Source organism: Hemicordylus capensis, chromosome 3 (assembly GCF_027244095.1).
Source record: "Hemicordylus capensis ecotype Gifberg chromosome 3, rHemCap1.1.pri, whole genome shotgun sequence".
Classification (NCBI taxonomy): domain Eukaryota; kingdom Metazoa; phylum Chordata; class Lepidosauria; order Squamata; family Cordylidae; genus Hemicordylus; species Hemicordylus capensis.
In genome coordinates, this window is record NC_069659.1 from 320,294,171 (window position 1) to 320,314,701 (window position 20,531).

The window sequence follows — 20,531 nt, forward strand, 5'->3', positions numbered from 1 at the left end:
CTGAGATCTAAAGAGTTACTTCAAACAGGCAAAAGAGTGTGAGCATGCAGTAGGATTTTTGACTTTGATGTGGCATTGGGACCTGCTGTTCAAACTGCTTTTGAAAGTCCCCTCAGTTTCAATAGAAGTTTGCCATGTGGCATGGGAAACAGCTATTCAAGAAGCAAACCAGAAGCCCCCTTGGTCACATGGAATCAAACCTGACAAAACTAATTCTTTTGTTTGGATCCTGGCCTTAGCTTTAGAACCTAGATTAAGGCCTGATCTAGAGGGCTACATGGTGAGTTTTGTGTGGGCCTGAGCCAGAAAACTCCCAGGCATGTCTGCAACCCCTGCACATGCCTAAAGCAGCTCTCTAGGTTGAGCCGTAAGTACGTGGCATATCCCCCCCCCCGTGCTAATTCCATGTAAAGAGTTGGGGGGAGCAAGTATGTCATTAATCTTTAAACTTTTCTGCAGGTCAGCATCAATAATGGAGGGAAGACTGCTATAAAAACAATTTTAAACTTGTGACCTAGAGCTGTTAATGTATGAATATTGCTTAAATTTAACCACTTTTCTGCTAAAATGTACTCACTACTTTGGGTATATTGTTTTAAATAGCTTAAGAATAGATGTGTAGCATTTGGTTTCAAGCTTACTCACTTATTCTAGAATAGTACATGGACTGCTTTTCTGAAGCATTTAGGAAGACTTATCAGTATACACTAAGTTGACACCTGTGCCTCCCTTCTCTTAATATGTGCTTAAGTGAAATTCCCCCATTTTGTTTTGAAGTGAGCTGAGAAAATAAAAATAGATTTTTAGTATTTCTTGCCATACCTTAAAATTGAAACTTGATTAAAAGATGCCAGCTACAGCTATATTTAGTCACAAGAACAGGCCTTACGATATCTGAGGAATGTTCTCTTGATGCCTAAAGTAAAGTTGAAGTATCTAGGAAGTTTCATTTGAAAATGTGAACATTTGACCATGTGAAATGCTTGTTAATGCAAAAGTTCTGATACTGCTTATTCAAACAAGAGATTGCTTTAATAGGAGTGCAAACTCCAGAAAGATGATAAAACCCCTCAAACATGAAAGCTAACTTGCTTTTTAAAAAACCTCTCAAACATCAAAGCCAGTTCCTTTATTGGTGGCTGCTTAAGGAGCTGAAATTATTTACAGTATTTCTTCCAGATGTACATTCACTTCTTTTGAAATGCTTTCTAAAACAGAAGTCCACATTTCAGCTTTTAGATTCTTGGTTCTAAAACATTTTAATTTTAAACATGGTATGTTGGTACATCTGTATCTTCTCCTTCAGCTTTACTATTCTAGAAGGACAAGAAGGTGATAGCAAGAACAATGCAACACTCGTGAATTTGCTCTTGTGCTGTTCCTGCTTGTTCAGATTGAGCTGGTCTGGTGATTTCCCTGAACACAGCAGGTAGACTGGTGCTTTATAGACAGATTTGTGTGTTTATATCAATGAATATAAGTCCATGCTGATATTCCCAGAATAAAATATATTAACTCAAAGGAAAGCACATGCCAGTTAATTCTTCAAGCCTTACATCTGTTCTGGTAGCAATACATAAGGATAGCTAAAAACTATCCCATCTATTATAACACTTCAGTTTTCTGTGCGTGGCTTCCATACCTTCTTGAATATCTACAGAATTAATTTTCTCTTTCCAAATACATAAACATACAGAATAGAGATTCTAAAATCACAAGATATTTTAAAGTTTACTTTAATATGACTACTTAGGGAAGACTACTTTCAGAGTTTCTCTGTTAGAATAAACCTTAAGGAAAACATTGCATTGAAAAAATGAAATTTAACTTCTACTATACACCAATTTTTTCACTTGCAAGGGTAAGGTAAAGGACAAGGGAGCCAGGTACACAAACTGTGGTTATGTATTGCTTAGAAAGGTTGGGCAGAATCCAAAACTCTGCGACTCATCCTCTATGCTTCGGGCTTGGATGACAGTAGCTGCTGCCACCATCCTTGCCTTGCTGCAAGCAAACCACTTTTGAAATGGAGGAGGACATTAGGAGCAGCAACAAACTGATAAGTTTCTAATCATAGAGTTGTATTCAAAGAACTGAGAGCAGAAGGCAAATAATCAGTAGCATGATTCTGCAAATTCTTGTGCACGAGTTGACATAGTGATATGGTAGGATTATAGCAGTTCTTAAACTTCTGTAGGAGCTTGCACAAGCAGAACATCATCTTGAATTTAGTTTTGCTTTCCTCACACAATTCAGTGAGATAATGGCCTTTCCGTGAGTGGAAGACACACTTGGCATTCTTCGCTCTAACCCCTTGGTTATAAGAATGTATTTTAGTAAAGATGTTGATAAATATACCCCCCCTATTTATTATTCCAATTTAATAATGTCTTTTAGGCATATTTTAAGGTAGGTTTCCAACATCCGTACTCTGAATAGTAGCCCATCTATCTCCATAGCTTTTGAATATATTATGTTTACTCTGGAAAAGTAAAATAGATTTTCTAGGTTTCTGAAATGACAGGTAGGGGCAACTTGTTCGAGCGAAAGGTCAGGTACTGAATCTAGAATGCTTCACTAAATTATTGCCAAATGCTTGAATTATCTCTGTGGTAAAATGAAGTGCTAAGCTTAAATTAATTCAAAAATTATGGAGTAAGTTCAAAGCACTCTTTTGAAAGGCAAAATTCATATCTAAGTGCAATTTGGAAACTAATACATACTTAGAAAATAAGTAGCAAATTCTGTTCTAATTACAGAAAAGTGCCATTGTTCTGGTTATTATGGCCCAGGATAATGATGATGCACAAGTAATTCATGCTCACAGAACACGAACACTCTGGCAACATTACATTTTTGTGCTGATAGTGGCATGACACTTCCAATCTGGATATTTGCCTTAAGCTCTTGGAAATATTCCTCACTGACCCAGCTAACTAGGACTAAATGTCCTGAAATGGGATGCAAAAATCCTCCAACGAGATAAATTTAAAGGTAGAGAGTGCCGTCAAGCCGATTTTGACTCTTGGCGCCCACAGAGACCTGTGGTTTTCTTTGGCAGAATACAGGAGGGGTTTACCATTGCCTCCACCCACACAGTATGAGACAATGCTTTGCAGCACCTTCCTGTATTGCTGCTACCCGATATAGTACCAGTGGGGATTCAAACTGGCAACCTTCTGCTTATTAGTCAAGCATTTCCCTGCTGTGCCACTTAGGGTGACAACTAGATGAATTTACTCGTCCAATATTCCTTGGAGCATAGGTCTGAAGTTCTAGGGTGAAATCCAACCCAATTGAAACTCTTGAAGGTCCTACTGGTTTCGGTGGGAGAGATTCAAGCATGTTTAACCTTCCTCTGAAGGCAGTGTTATCTGAGAGCTCAGTTCAAAAGAGCTGGAAAAGTTATGATCCTTATGGATGCATAACTGGTGCACCTGCAGGCGAGAGGGAGGTACTGGAAGACTCTTGTTTCACAAAAATCTGAAGGGGAAAAAACCTAAGGGGGCCACCAACTACCTCAATGAAACTCAGTGGAGTGGAATGTTCATGGAGGGTGCTTAATCAGGTGGGCAGAGCTACTAGAACTCAGTGGTGAGCAGTGTTCTTTCTAATGTTTTTCATCTGTGTGTGGAATGAATTTTGTTCTGGGCAGCGTATCAAGGCAGTGTGCGCACACCTGCATTCAGAATGGGTCTTCCTGATTCAACCTGAGCGGGATCTAAAATTAACTGAGAGGACATCAAAAAATGTGTGGAAGCACACAAATATAGGTGCCTTAGATGGAACACTGGTGGTGAGGTTCAAAAAGAGTGGGAAATTTCTCAGCTTGAAGAATATTCCCTCAAGGCAGTCACAACCCCTTCTGTTTCTGGGGGCAGGCGTGCGTGTTTAAAACCCCTTTGATTTTCTTTCCAACCATTTTCACAGCTTTGTGTTTCTGTGGGGAAGGGGTTTGACATATTTCAACACTTTGTGTGTGTTGCGGAGGAAGGGGTTAACCCACCCCTCCAAAATAATATAAAAGCAATTGTATGAGTGTGACCTTTCCTGAGGAACAGAAGGGGAAGTTGTACACTGACTGAATCTGTTAAATGTTGATCATTGTGTGCATGTACACACATACAGTCATGCTAACTAACAACATTCACCATTAGACATAAGCTATTCCATTATCCCTTTCCATCCACAAAACTCAGCAAATATTGATGGAAACATTAAACTGATCCGTTACCAGCCATTAACTCTTGAAATTATAGGAGCTGAACACCAGTGCACCCCACCTCCACACAACACAGAACATAAAATTAATTTTGCATTTGGAAAAATAACCAAATTCTAGAGTAGGGTCTCCTATTTTGTTGCTAACTTACATTTTTTTCACCATGCTCAGACACAGGCTCAAATTTTTATTTATTAATACATTTATATCCCACTCTTCTTCTGAGGAGCTCAGCACTTAGTTATTTTTATATAACCACCCTGTGAGGTGGGTTAGGCTGAGAGATACATGACTGGCCCTGACTCACCCAGTGAGTTTCATGGTTGAATGGGGATTCAAACTTGGGTCTTCCCAGCCCTAGTCCAACACTCTAACCACTACACTATGCTGGCTCTCCTCTTTTTCTCTTTCACTTATTCACACTCACGATATGCTGCACCATTTTGTTGCATGTCCAACCTGATACTACTTGTTCTTCTCTTAAATGATACATAAGCTATATGTCCTCTTGGGCATATTGGACAAAATGTCTCTCATGCAAGGGCCAAGTAGTTGACCTGGTTATAATGCTGAATTATTCCTGTTGTGCTTTAATGATGCTTCAGTCTAATTAGCCATGACAACTGCTAGGATTGACATTATTACTCTCCTTGTACTCTGTTTCAAGAGGTCTCTGCCTTTCTTGAACAGGGACTACAGACTGAATAGATCTGTCTTGGAGTCCACTTTGGAAAGGACCAGCTGTGTCTGAATCCCACTGAAAAAATAAGTGCTCAATTCCCATTGATTTTGATAGGATTAAACATGTCTAACTTTTATTATGATCTGAGGTTATAGTTAGTGGGCAGGATCCAGACTAACATTGTGCTACCATAAAGTAAGAAAATATCTTTGAGTGGCTTGCACTGCTTTGTAATGTTGCACAACTGCTAGCAGATGAAGAGGCCTTCTTATTGGAAGAAGGTTGTGGAAGAGGTAACTAGAGGTTATATAATCTCTTCCACTAGAGTAAGAACTCTTTGGGAACCCAGATTCCTTGAATCGTACAACATTCTTTTATGTCCTTCCACTACCAGAAGAGTGCTACACTAGTGTAACACTAATTTGGATCTTGCTCATTTGTCTGCTTCTTCCTGAGTGTATTGGAATAAGACTGATATTTCAGAAATGTGTTGTAATGACCCCCAAAATGTATGAGAAGCACTTGAGGTAGGTGTGTGTGTGTGTGTGTGTGTGTGTGTGTGTGTGTGTGTGTGTGTGAGAGAGAGAGAGAGAGAGAGAGAGAGAGAGAGAGAGAGAGATATTTGTGCGTACACAAACACCTCTAATAAAATACACAAAATGTGTTTGCCTTGAATCTGTTTTGTTAATCATTTCAGTGATTATTGGAGTTTATATACATATGTTCATTTTTTTTAACAGTGCTTCTGGTGCGAGTGTTGTAGCTATTGACAACAAAATAGAACAGGCAATGGTAAGTAACTGAACTACTGATTTTTATTTTTTTTTAATAACTCCACTGTATAGTCAGATCTAGGATTTCTTAACCTTGGGCCCCCAGATGTTGTTGGACTAAAACTCCCAGAATCCGCAGCTGCAATGGCTTTTGCTTGGGGATTATGGGAGTTGTAGTCCAACATCTGGGGGGCCACGGTTAAGAAACTCTGATCCATTCATTTTTGTCAAAGCTGCATACGTGGGTTGCAAGCCAGTATGAGGAAAAGGTTTTAAGGTAAAGAATCTTAAAACAGATGCAAGCAGTATTTTATTCTGCCTGGAGTTCAGTATAGCTGGCAAAGAGCAGCCCCCTCTTGATCACATGAGAGATGGCGTGTCCAGCACAAACCTGATGAGCTTTACTGCCCACCATTTCCCATCACCCAGCCTGCCCCTTTCCACCATTTTGTCCTTGTGCAATGCGGTGCTTATAACAGAATCACTTAAATGGAAGCAATTCTTTCAAAGTCATCTAGGAGCTGGTGATTTTAAAAGTGTCACTTCCATTTAAGTGATGCATTATAAGCATAATGTGTTGCCATTTGTCAATACATTCATAAGCTTTAAACAGTGAAAAATGTGTGCATAAGCTGATATGTTATGCAGTGAAGTTAACATGGATCTTTCCAAGCCCTAACTTGCACATAGGTAATTAAACAATTCTGCAGCAATACTGCTGCTGTTTGGCATTTGTTGTCTTTTGTCAAAATCTTCAAGAACTAGCTGTCCCGGGCGCAGAGCATCAGCGCCTCTAGCTCTCCCTCGTTCTCGGCCCCTTGTACTCAGCCCTCCCCCACCAATGTGTTTTCTCTCTGGCTGCCAACTGGCCAGCTGCCGCTTTCTTCCCCCACCCTGCCGCTTTCTCTTCACACCCCGCCCCGGCTTTCTCTCCCCCTCCCCCCACCCACACTCACACTTTTACTTGCTCTCCCCTGTGGCCACTTTCACTTCCCCACCACCACTGCTTTCTCTCCCAGCACATTCACTGGCCTGTCTGTTGCCCTTGTGTTCCCCCCCCCCACCGCTGCTTTTTTTCTCCCCCCTCCCTTTGCTTGCAAACTCTCATGAGAGCTGCCACCCATGGGATTAGCGACAGGTATATCTAAGATAATTATATAGATAATCAGTCAGTCAGATCTTCACTATTTTAAAGCATGGGCATTTACAATCATGACCTATGGAAGCATAATATATTTAGGGATTTTGGTTTAACATCGGCTTGAGAGCCAGAAGAAAATCCTTTTTAATTTTGAAGTTCTTGAGCCATCAAGGTTTGGAGGAGGAATCCCTAAAGAACCATGTCAAATAAATGGTTCAAATAAATACCAAATAAATAAATAAATGTAAAAATGCTAGGAGTGGACTGTGAGTAGCAAATATCTTTTATATGTCCTTGCCCTAACATGTTACTGAATACTGGTAGAACACATCAGTAGTAGAATCCATATTCCAAAGAGTACTTGAATGTTTCTCTTTGTGTCTTTCACACACACATGCATGCATAGTTTCCTGGATACATTGGCTACAGCCAACAATTATGTGAAGTTACTTAAGGTCACTTAAAATTACATCATCTGCTCAAATCATTATTTGTCTTTATTTGCAAGATGTATAGCTGATCTTTCCAGGTATGTCCCCAAAGTGACTTGCAGTATAAAATCAAAACAATGTGTTATAGCAAAACATAAATCAGTCACAATTGAACAAAAAAAACCCTGTAGCAGTAAAAATCCAGACAGGTAAGATCCCATGATAAAGGGATCTTCATCTGATACCTAAAAAGGAGAAGCAAAGGGTCTAGGTGGACCTCTCTGGAAAGGGTGTTTCAGACATAGGGTACTGCCACTGAAAAGGCGCTGTGCTCAGTTGACATTCACCTTATCCTTGAGGACAGGAGCAATGGAGCAGGGCCACTGATGAACACCTGTGTAACAGGCAGGTTCACAAGGGAAGAAGTGGTCCTTCAGACATTCTTTCCATATGTTGTCTGTCTGATAAATGTTGCCCCTTTACCAGTGCAAGCTGTAGAAGCCTAACCAGCACCATATTTTAATTGGTATTTATGAGCATGTATTACAGTACAGAGAGCTGCTGCTGGAGACCCTTCCAGTGTAATTACTAATACATTTCTGGAGCACTAGTCTTGGATAACCTCAGTGTCGTTATTGTGAATAAGAATAGACAACTGGTTTATTGATGCATAATCATAAGGAATGTTCAGAATGACAAGCTAAACACTATAGCAAATTTGGAAGTGATTTCAGAGGCACATAATCAATCTAAATAGCATCATTGAAGAACAAAAAGATTCATTCATATGTATGAGATGCTTCTGTAAAGCAGAACTTGTCTGTGGTAGGGATTCCCAGAACTATAAGAGAACTAAACTTGCACAAAGTTAGCAAAGATGGGAAGGTCAGCAGTCACTTGCTTAGGTTTGCCTACATGCACCTGTGATGGTTATTTGAGGCATACTGAAAGCATACAAGAAACAAGATTACAAAAAAATTCCTACTTGGTCATTGCAAACTTGAAATAGGCAAGCAGATCTGTCCTTGTTGGGCCATAAAACATTCTTAGTAGCCTTCTGTTAACTCTAGGAACTATCTTATACTGAGCCAGACTGTTGGTCCATCTAGCTCAGAATTGTCTACTTTGACTAGCAATGACCCTCCAAGGTTTCAGGCAGGAGTCTTCCCCAGCCCTATCTGGAGATGCCCTACCTCTGAGCTACAACCCTATCTACCAAATCCATCTCTGGGGGATGTTAACAGTCTGAACTCCTTTAAAGGAAGTGTGGGATACAAATGTAGGTAACTTTTTAAAAGCTTGTATCTCCTTGGCTACGTTTTAGAGAGATCTAAACTAGTATACGGGCTAGCATCTATCTCCAAAAAGCTCCATAACTGAAGAGCAAGAATTTTTCTGTTGAAACAGGTCTGGGTTTTATTTTTTAAACAATAAGTATACCATAGTGGGGTTTTGGTGGCTTGGAACTGTTAAAGCAACTTTCTTTCACACTAGAGAGGGGCAGGGGTATAAGTATAATAGGGCAAGGGGAGACAGTTGTCTGGGTGCCCACTGTCTTCGGGAGTGCCCCAGAGGCAAGTCACATGACTGACTTCCCCAGCCACACACCCACCCGGGCTTCCTTCAGTTGTATCCACCCTCCAAAATTGATGTGAGTGTTAAGACCTGGAGCTACCAGAACAGCATGTCTCTCTAGTACCATTAAATGACTTGCATCATCCACAATTTACAAAACCTCCTTAAAAATAATTTAGGATGATCTGTTGTGGCACTCAGTGGGGGCCCATTGTTAAATCTTGTCTCTGGGCCCACTCCAACCTTGCTACGCCCCTGGAGACGGGTGTGTGTATGTGTGTTCTGCATTTGATTTTTATATATTTCACGTTCTTTGTGAAGCTTTTAATTTAGTTAACTGCCAACAAAGTTGTGTCCAGGAATTTTGAGCAAAATGAGTTTTCCATGCCTGACTAACAGCACATTTGCCATTTACAGGATTTGGTGAAAAGCCATTTGATGTATGCAGTCAGAGAAGAAGTGGAAGTACTGAAGGAACAAATAAAAGAATTAGTAGAAAGAAACTCTTTACTTGAACGAGAAAATGCACTGTTAAAATCTCTCTCAAACAATGATCAGTTATCGCAGCTCTCAACCCAACAGGCCAACCCCAGTAGCACTTCTCAACAGCAAGCAGTAATAGCACAGCCTCCGCAGCCAACCCAACCTCCGCAGCAGCCGAATGTCTCCTCAGCATAAAGCTTTCTTGCCTCTTTAAGAAACTGAAAGCAATCTGTCCTTGTGTGCCACTGGTGTTCTTTCCACTTTATATGAAAGCAAGTAGCCATGCTTCAGTTGTGTGTTTTGGCCTTTTCAGTATTAGACAATCATTCTACAAGAACTTTCCCTCACTAAATTGTCATACAGCACAGTTGGTGTCCAGTTATGCCATCAGTGCACAAGGGAAATGGTAGAAGGAGTTAAAATGCAAAAGTCTGCATTTGTTTGGTGCGCATGAGTGGGGTCTTTAAGAGCTTTGGTGAGGCTCTTTGAGGTTTCCATTACTCATGGATTACTTTGAGCCTTGCTCTTTTTTCTCTCGCCACATAGTAACAATTCATCTTTAGAGCCACTGTTCTTTCAATTACAAATAACATTTGCCTATATTAGTTTCATTTATTTGTGTTTTATTTATTACAGGGCTGCTATTCATAATGTACATGAACAATGTCACAGAACTTTTAATTTTTTTTTTTTTAAATAAATGTAAGTATCAGTAAAAATTGATAGGATTGAGTTTAATAGCTAAAATGTTCAGGCAATAATTGAACAAAAGAATCCTGGCATATTTCTAACACTAATGGCAATTTACCTTTTGGTATTTATTTTCAGTAGTTAAGACCCAGCTTGAATGTAAATTTTTGTATAGTGTAAGTATGAAGACCATAGTGCATCTGTACAGGTAGTCGCCAGTCATTGTGATAAAATAATTGATGGGCTATTTTGATGAAGAAAACTTTGCTCATTTCTGTTTCTACTTTCTAATAGAGAAATTGCCATGATTCCTCTGCTTTTTGACATTTCGTATGATTTTTTTGGGGTGGGAATAAAAAGCTGTGAAATTGTTCAACCTACTTTGTAACCAAAGAAGCAAAGCTGTGTAATTGAGTTTTTATTTTATAATGCACATTCTTTATGTATTTTTATTTAGTGTTCTCATTCACATTTTTCTTTGCTGTCTAGCATGATCTGCATGACCTATAATCTTTGAACCACTTTCGTACCTCATGTTTTATCCAGCACTCTTATTGTGATATGTAATAGTCTGTGAACAATGTCAAATAAAAAGAAAGAACAGCTAGTGTTGGTGGAGCTGAGCTGGTGTGTTATGCACTAGTTTAAAAATGAAGTGAGCCATCTTTTGTTCATTTAAAATGGTGTTTTGAATTTCGTATGCAGAAAATGTTTTGTTACATTGCAGATTTTAATGTATTTAATAAATGCAACATGCAGATTAAGTGCAGTGTATACTGAGTATTTAAATTAAAATGTACATTTCATAAATACAGTTTCAAGAGACCATCATTTTGTGTATACTAACGTAGTATGTCAGAAGTTGATGTACAATATATTTTAACACTTTCTGAAATTAAAATGCAGTTTTGTTGAAAGATTTGGCTCTGCATGTCTTCAGAATGTGAAGAGTGCTTAAGGTCAGTGCTTGGTCTGAAAACAGGTGGAACACTTCAGCTACCTTAGGTTAGCTAAAGAACAGCTTCTATCAAACTAATTTGTACAAGTAGTTCAAGCATTTAATCATTCTTCCCAGCTTTATAATTGTAGAATGGTTCATACTTAATGCTGGATTGTGTGTGCTGTGGGAGACCTTCCTTTGCTGCCCCCCCCCCCCTGAGTGTGCTTCTAAACTCTCTCCCTTGATCAATTTGGGATTGCCAATGTTAAATTTCTGAGTATACCTAATTGCATTTTAATCAGTTTGGCAATGGTCCCAAAATATTTAAAACTTGAGGAAGAGGAACTAGCCCTCACACAATTCCTAAACCTTGGTTCAGTGATAGATGTGAATTGAGTCAGTAGTCTACAGAGGTTTGCATTTTTAGTGTTCTTGAAGATACACATCTAGAGCAGAAAAAGATTGTAAGGTAGTTGGTGTGTTTTATATATACTAGCCAACCCGCACAGAGCATCTGTGCATTGGGGCTGGCTGTTCCCTTCTCCCTCCTGCCCCACTCTCCCTCCTGCCCCACACTTTTGCCTCGCTTGCCCGCCCTCACTTGCCGGCCCACCCTCACTTGCCGGCCCTCCCTTCCAGCCCACTCTTCGCTCCCCTGGCATTTTTTTAAAGTTCTAGTTACCGGGGCGCCACTGCCGCTCCTCCTCCCAGGCAGCAAACAGGAAAGTCCCACCGCCCAGTTTCCTCCCACTCCAGTATCCCACAGGCTCCTCCTGGCCTCAGTGGCCAGTCCTGGCGCCACCTGGCCAAGAGCCGCCTCCGCGGCCTGTCCCGCTTGTGGGCCTGCCACGCCAAGTGCCGCCTCCGTGGCCTGCCATGCCCACTGCCGCTGCTTGCCAGTCTTTGCGGCTGGCCACAGGCCAGCCACCTCTCCCCTACCCCCACCTTCTGCTGCCGTGGCTGGGCCAGGCCCACAGCCACCACCCATCGCCAGGCCGGGCCCACCAGGAGCCCTGGCTCGCAGCCGGCCAATTCTCCTCCTCCTCCTGGGTGTGCCAGCCAATGACGCGCCTCTGCAGCCCAGCCAATCAGCTGGGCTGCTAGGACGCATTTTCCCTGGCACACCCAGGAGAAATATATAGATGTAGAGTTCAACATGTTCTCTATTCTTGTTTCATGTAAGAACAAATTAGTTTTCTTTCTATAAAGTAATTCAGGAATGGCCAACCCTTGAACTAACATGTCAGCTGCAGAATTAGCTGTTGGGTATAAAATGGTCTACATACTGCATTTTTCACCTAGATACCACTGTAAATGATCTCATTAAGTGTAAATTATGCTCATTAAGTACAAGTATCTAACTCGAGAGTGAAGCAAAGTTCCCAATGCACTTTTCTGGCACAACAGTGTTACTTGTGTTCTGTAATATCAGAGACCACCCCAGTGTGTTCTGTGGTTTTAGTAGGGTGCAGGCATCTAATAAAGTAACACAATAGATTCCCTGGAAAGCCTGCTACTTCTCTAAGATGAGGAAATAAATACCACTGAGACCAACAATTCACAAATATGTCTCTTGGTGTCCAATTGAAATTGGCCTCAGAGAATCAGCAAACAATTCCCGTTTGAACACAACACAAAGCGTGCTGTTTGCTTGCCACCCAGTGGTCTGTCTGACTAAGCCCTTGCAACTGTACTCCTTTCCCTCATTGAACTTTATTTCAAACAATATTCTAGAGAACTGACAATGCTCACAAAAGTTAGATATGGTTAAAGTGTTAAACTTACACTCCAGTAAAATGCTGATTTATATTTGTAATTGGCCAACTTCTCCATGTCACTACCTACAAAATGTTACTAAAGCTTTACTTATTGGTGAGTGGTCCAGCTCTAGGATAGACTACCTTTTGGAATAGATGAGAAACTGGCTTGCAGAATGTATTCCCCTTGAATTGACCAGCCTCCAGGTGCATTACTCCATGGCAGTAGCAGTGAGTTGGAGAACATTTTGGTGGTTTGGATATGGATAATGGCATACCTTATACTGGCTATTCTGGTCTCCCAATGGTATTAAATGCAAGCTGAACTGCTGGTACAACTGGTTTTTGTCATGGAATGGGATAGTGGTGACTTAACATCAAATTTCATGGAAATCTCAAAAGTGTGGTATGGCCTGGAAATCTGTCTGCATCCAAATATGCAACCACAACTAGATTGGTAGATCTTGCCAACCATGTCCCCCTGAATAAGTAGGGGGGAAGAGATTTGCTTTTGGGTTAAGGGCAAGGGAACAGGCCATGTAGACAAAGAAGTAGTATTGACTTAATTCAGGCCCTGTCTAATTTCTTCCTAAATTCACACTTGAGAAAATAACATTTCTAACTTTTTTTTTTTACTAGCTACTTAAAACAGGTTTCTCTGCTGAGGATTTTAAGTTAAATATATGTCCCATCTTTCACAGAAAACTATCAAGACATTAAATGGGTAACATTATTTGAGTTTATAACAGATTTTGTCAGTGAAAGAAAACATATCCCCCCTCCTTCTTGAGAATACTGAATTTCCTAACCTGTCTGTATGTGGAAGAAAGACTTAAGAAGCAAATATGTATAGCAGCTTTTGTAGGTAAAAAGGCAGTAGTAAGATCACCCAAACAGGCGTGAGCTGAAAATGGATGAACATGGTGAGGTGGAACGACAGGTACAAAGAATTAAAATCCTCTGCTTGTCATTTTATCTTCACGGTTGGGTGGATTTTATGACAAAGATTTGGCAACAACACTGGTATAGTTAGTTACTATTATATACTTGATTTCCCTCTCCTGTCAAAAACAAAATGGGCAGAATTTGGGTAATTAGTGGTGCACTCAGCTGTGAAGATGCTTAATAAAATAGCTCATAACTCAGAATAAATAGTATGTTCCTGTCAGATACAAGATGGTTCTCACCTGTTGAAGTCTGTTGCTTGAATTGGTTCAGGATTCAACATGCCTTTATCACTTGAAGTTATCTTGATACAGCATGTCATTGTTTTGCTGGTTCTGCTAGCTATAAAAATATTTCTGCAACAAACAACTAGAAATCCTGTCTTAAATCCACCAGAACCAGGAGTTCAAAGAGAGTTCAGGACTGTGGGATATTCATACTTCATGGCCAATTTAATCCTCACTTGTTCTCAGGTCAACTGATGCCATTCCAGCCACCATCAAATAGAAATCGCTACTTCCATCAGGTCTGAAGAATAAAAGGGCAGCTGTGTCTGTCGCTTAGGCCAGGAGTTCCCAGCCTGTGGTGCTCCTGATGTTGCTGAACTACAGCTCCCATGATGGGAGTTGTGGATCATAAGCATCTGGAATACCACAGGAGGGGAGACCCTGTCTTAAATGACAGATACTGGAAATTCCTACCTCCTCTCAGGGAACACCTCTCATCTGAACCCCTACTTGCTACTCTTAAAACCTACATTGAGGCAAGGGTGGGCAAACTTGGCCCTCCAGCTGTTGTTGAGCTGCAACTCCCAACATCCCCAGCTACAATTTATTATTATGACAGGATGATGGGAGTTGTAGTTCAACAGCACCTAGAGGGCCAGGTCTGCCCACCCCTGCGTTAAGGCCTTGTTGCAAGCACCTCTGCCACCTGAGGCCCAGCTTGTGGCAATAGTACATTCTACGTTTGGGCCTTCTCTCTGAAATATTTTGTGCCATGCTGCAGCACTTCCCTACATTCCAGTAGGCTTATGAGATCACCCGGCATTCTGTGTGTGTGTCCGTGTGTCACGCCCTCTCAAATTTGCAACGCCTGGACCAATATGAACCAAACCAGGTACAGTTGTAGGGGCACATAAGGTCACCTCAATGGTGTAGTTTGTGATGATATCATCCACCCTGATCCAAGATGGCAGATGCATAAACGTTTGAGGCACAAGTGGGCTAACTTGTGAACCACTTAACCGATTTGAACCAAATTTGCTACAGCTGTAGGGAAACAGGGATGCCCAAATGGCATGGTGTGTGATGATGTCATCCACTCCAAGATAGCGGCCGCATGAACATCCGAGGCGCAAACGGGATAATTTTTGGACTGTCTAACCGATTTAAACCAAATTGTGTAACGTTGCAGTGAATGACACACAGGGACACCTCAACAACATAGTTTGTGATGATGCCATCCACCCCAATCCAAGATGGGGGACACATACACTTTGGAGGCACAAGTGGGCTAACTTGTGAACCACTTAACCAATTTGAACCAAATTTGCTACACCTGTAGGGACACATAGGGACACCTCAACAGCATGGATTGTGACAAATGTCATCCAACCCTATGCAAGATGGCGGACACGTAAACTTTTGAGGCGCAAGTGCACTAGCTTGTGAACAGTCTTTTGAACCAAATTTGCTACAGTTGTATGGACACATAGAGATGTCCCAATGGTGTAGTTTGTGATGATGTCATCCCCCTTGATCCAAGATGGTGGATGTGTGAACTTTTGAGGCACAAGTGCACTGTCTTGAGTACTGTCTAACCCATCTTAATCACATTTGATACAGTTGTAGTGAGTGACACACAGGGACACCTCAATGGTATAGTTTATAATAATGCATTCCACCCTGATCCAAGATGGTGGATGCGTGAACATTTGAGGTGCAAGAGATCTAACTTGTGGACCTCGATTTGAACCAAATTTAGTCCAGTTGTAGAGACAGTGAAAGGAAAGTAGGCTGATTAGTTTTTACTAGAACAACTTGTTATTGCTCTGAATTCACAGTTCCCCTTTTCTCTTATCATTCTAGGCACAAATTCTGCCTTTCCTTCCATGGCTTATCAAGCTGCGTATTGCCATTTTATGATCTCTCTCTCTCTCTCTCTCTCTCTCTTTTTTTTTGTTCTGGTCATTCATCAAAATAAAAGCTGATTTCTGATTTCTTGTTATTGCTCTGAATTCACAGTTCCCCTTTTCTCTTATCATTCTAGGCACAAATTCTGCCTTTCCTTCCATGGCTTATCATTGCATCCACATTGGCACTATGTTTAGGTCTTATCTGGATTGCCCCCAAACAGTGGGTCAACTACTTCCACCTGATACACCCACCCATTGCACAATCAGGAGCAAGTGCATGCACCTGTGCCTCCCCCGCAACAATACCCTACTCTGCACTGATAGTTAAGTGGGGGGAAGAATGTCTGGACCACCCCTAATTGCATGACTGTTAAACTAGCTGTGATGTAAATCTACACAGTGGCAAGGCCAACGTGCCAAGCGGAGGGGAGATGTATCCAGTCAGGGGCGGAGCCACCATTGAGCAGATGGGTTCAAAGAACCCGGGCTGCCACCAATCAGGGGCTGTGCCTGGTGCCCCAGCCACACCCCCTGAGTCTGATGTCAGATGCAAGGGGCATGGCTTTGCTCCCAAATGTGACCACACAACCCCATTTGAGAGCAAATACCTTTAAATACTTTAAAGGCTAGAAGAGCAGCTCCTGGCCACACTGCGAACCAGTATTTGCAGCGCTGGCTGGTATTTGCTCAGCCACTAAAATGGGGCCCCGGGCCCACATTTGGGAGCGAAGCCACGCCCCCTGCTTCTGATATCAGATGCAGCAGCATCAGACACAGGGGGTGTAGTGGTAGGGCTGCCACCAGGAGGAGAATGGCTGCTGGCTGGCTTCCTCCACCAGTGTATCCAGGGGTGTAGCTGTAATTGAGAAGATGCGTTCAAAGATGCGTTCAAAGCCCTGGGGCCCCCAGCTCCACTCCTCCCTATTTTCTTCATTATCTCCCTCACTCCATGGGGCCGCCATTAAGAGGTGCAAGAGAGGTGTGGACATAGCCCCCCCCCCGCCACACCCCTGGATGTATCCTAATAGTATGGTGGGTGGGCGTATTGTCCAAAGCCGACCTATGACCTTAAGCTGAGTTTAAAAATAATGGTGATGGGCAATATTAGTTAGCAATGCTAAACCATGTTAGCCAAGCGGAAATCTATGGCACACACACACACAACCTCTCCAGGATCAGGAAAGTTGTATCTGTCCTGGAACTTTTTTATTTTATTATTATTTTTACATTTATATCCCACTCTTAATCCAAGGAGCCCAGAGCGGTGTACTACATACTTGAGTTTCTCCTCACAACAACCCTGTGAAGTAGGTTAGGCTGAGAGAGACGTGAGTGGCCCAGAGTCACCCAGCTAGTTTCATGGCTGAATGGGGATTTGAACTTGGGTCTCCCCAGTCCTAGTCCAGCACTCTAACCACTACACCATGCTGGCTCCCTTTATTGATCTCTTCTTAAAAAAAAAAATCATTTCCTCTTGCTGGCTTCTGGTGAGACTTACTCTGGCATTGTTTTATCCTGTTTTAAAAGGGAAGATGCGGGGCGTGGGGGGGGGAGTCCATTTTGAGGCCCAAAGGCAGATGATACAAGAAGGAATGACGTCCTCGAAGAGTCACGTGGGCTTCGGAGCCTGACCTTGGCCCTGGCGCCTTCGGCTGCTTTTCCCCTTCCCAGCGTCGTCTCCCGTTTCTCCAGCCTCTTCTTCCTCACACGAGCACTACTACTGCAGGCCCATCCCGGATTGCAAGCAGAAAGAGTCCCCGAGCCCCACCACGGGCGGCTCCGCATCCACTCTACGGGTGAGCGGGGTGGAGAGGGCAAGGGGGCCCACGAAGGCTGCCTCCGCTCGGGAGGAGGAATCCTTGTGCAGGCTTCTTTGCCTGGGTCTGTCGGTGACATTGGGGTTAGGGGCGTGGTGGGGAGAGCGCGGCGGTTGGTTTGCGTGTGCTCCGTGGGCTGCCTCAGCCCGCTCCCCATCACAGCAAATCTGCCTCTTTGTCTTCGGGCTGACAGCACCGGCTTAGTCCGTCAGCAGCTCTCGCCAGTGTTTGCATCACGTGCTGGTGGCTAACAAAGAAAACAAAAACCTGCTGAACACCGGGGATGGGGTGGGGTGCGGTGGGGCGGCCTTCAGCAGCGCTGTCAATGCATTCAGAGGAGCCCCTGCCAGCTGCTCCCTGCTCCTGGGTCTCTCTGCCTGCCAAGTGGGAGGGGGGCTTTTTAGCACTATTCAGCAGCAGTCCCACACCGGTGGTGCCTGTGCATGCAAGCCGCCAGAACAAACAAAAAGACAGCGCGCTGGGATTAGTCGGAAACCCTGTCCCGGGGAAATCCACAAAGAAGAGGGCAAGGGCCTCTGAGCATCCCATTGCTCTGTGTGTGTGTGTGTGTAATTTCAATGGGAAGCTGGATTTTGTCTCTTTCAGAATCCTGATGCTCCCTTGTGAAAGTGCAACCAGAAGGAAGCCTCCCTCGCAACAGCACCGAGCTTACACACGGGAAGAAGAGGCTTGGCACTATTCGTATCCTCAGTGTGCAGGCAGAAACTCGGGAGGTAGATGAAGGACACCTTTTTTAAATCCTGGATTTACTGCTTGCTGTATTTATTTATAGACTGGATGTATATGTTGCCTTTCAAGGTGGCTCGCCATGTAAAATAGCACAGGACCTTAGTCTGCTCTTCCCCAGGCTAAACATGCCCAGCTCTTTCAGAGAGGAGAGCCGGTCTTGTGGTAGCAAACATGAATTGCTTTGCTAAGCAGGGTCTGCCCTGATTTGCATTTGAATGGGAGACGAGAAGTGTGAGCACTGTAAGAAATTCCCCTTAGGGGATGGAGCCGCTCTGGGAAGAGCATCTAAAGTTCCAAGTTTCCTCCCTGGCATCTCCAAGATAGGGCTGAGAGAGACTCCTACCAGTTTGTGTAGACAGTACTGAACTAGGTGGACCAATGGTCTCACTCCGTATAGGGCAGCTTCCTAAGTTCCTATGCAGAGGTGCACCTAGATAATTTTGGAGCCTGGACCTAAAGGCCTTTGGAGGTCCCCTGCCTGCAAATTAAGCCTGGCAACCACACCACCAGAGACAGACTAAAGAGGATATGGGGGCCCCCGGGGGCTGTGGAGGCCCTGGACTTCAGCCCCGAAATCCAGGGGTAATAGCACCTCTGTACCTATGGAACTGTTCCATGATAGGAGTTTGTTCCCATACCTTTCACCATCCTTGTTGCCCATCTGGATCCATTCCACTTTATCAATGTCCTCCTTAAAATGCTGGTCACAGTATTCCAAGTTACGTCTGACTCTCTATTTCTGTGCAGGCCTTTGAGATTAACCAGAGTTTCACCCACATGAATAGATCAGTCACAAAAATAAGAGGAGTTAACGTTCTAAAACAATCTGCGGTTGGACTGGACTAGCGAGTTAAGAGCACAAGAGCCCTGCTGGATCAGACCAAAGGTCCATTTAATCCAGCATCCTGTTTTCTCCTGCAGTGCCCAATCAGGTGCCTCCGGGAAGCCCACAAGCTGGGCGTGGGAGCATCTGCCCTCTTCTGCGGTTCCTTGCTCCTCAGCAGGGGTTATTCAGTGGTGTATTGCCATTGATAGGCCCAAGTGCAGTGATCGTCAGGATCATCAAGTTTGCCTAATTGCCAGCTCTGACCCCAAATGTTTTAAAAGTACAAAAGGACCACATCTATTTCAAGGTTTTATAGCATGCCTTTATAAAACAGGCTACAAAACATACTATGCTGACTACTGAGTAACTATCCTTCTATCTTGCTTGTATGATATCGCCACCTGCTGGCAGGAAAGTTTAAGTACATGCAATTGTTAGAAGTCTAGATGGGAATCACCATATTTGCATGGCCCTTACACCACCACCAAATGTGAGGTGTAGTGGATTATTAGATGGACCACCTTAAGTGACACAGCGGGGAAATGCTTGACTAACCGGCAAAAGTTTGCCGGTTTGAAAATCCACTGGTATGTTTTCCAGACTATGGGAAACCCCTATATCGGGCAGCAGCTATATAGGAAGATGCTGAAAGGCATCATCTCATACAGTGCGGCAGGAGGCAATGGTAACCCCCCTCCTGTATTCTACCAAAGACAACCACAGGGCTTTGTGGGCACCAGGAGTCAAAATCGACTTGATGGCACACTTTGCCTTTTACCTGGTCTGATCCAGCCAGGCTCTTATGCTCTTAACTCGCTAGTCCAATCCAGTAGCAGGTTGTTTTAATAATGTTAACTCTTATTTTTGTGCTTGATCTATTCATGTTGGTTAAACTGTGGGGTGTTTTAATTAATGTTGGACTTGAGCCATAGAGATGTGGATTCAAATCCCTGCTATGCCATGAAGCTGGGTGCTATTGGATCAAGAGGCAATTTTCTTAAAGTTAAAGGAATGTAACTATGGTTCAGAATTTAAGCATGACTGTAACCACTTTGACCCCAGCCAGGAACAAAAGGAACATGACTTATGGCAGGAGAAGGCAACCTGGACTCTCCAGCTGTTGTTGAACTACAACTCCTATAATCCCCAACCACAATTGTGGCTGGGGATGATGGGAATTGTAGTTCAACATCAGCTGGAGAGCCAGGGTTGCCAAAGGTAAAGTGTGCCATCAAGTTGATTTTGACTCCCGGCGCCCACAGAGCCCTGTGGTTTTCTTCGGTAGAATACAGGAGGGGTTCACCATTGCCTCCTCCCATGTAGTATGAGATGATGCCTTTCAGCATCTTCCTATATCACTGC

The 20,531-nt window shown here is 43.1% G+C and overlaps 1 protein-coding gene across 2 annotated transcripts in view; it reads left to right on the plus strand.

Moving 5' to 3' along the window:
* TSC22D2 (TSC22 domain family member 2) overlaps positions 1-10,807 on the plus strand; it is a 52,073-nt gene extending 41,266 nt beyond the window's left edge. For both annotated transcript variants that reach the window (XM_053311084.1, XM_053311085.1), the window contains 2 exons: positions 5,645-5,696; positions 9,242-10,807. In XM_053311084.1, the coding sequence (XP_053167059.1) occupies positions 5,645-5,696; positions 9,242-9,502 (313 nt within the window). In that variant the 3' untranslated portion in view covers positions 9,503-10,807. The remainder of the gene's footprint in view (positions 1-5,644; positions 5,697-9,241) is intronic.
* Positions 10,808-20,531: the final 9,724 nt, after the last annotated feature.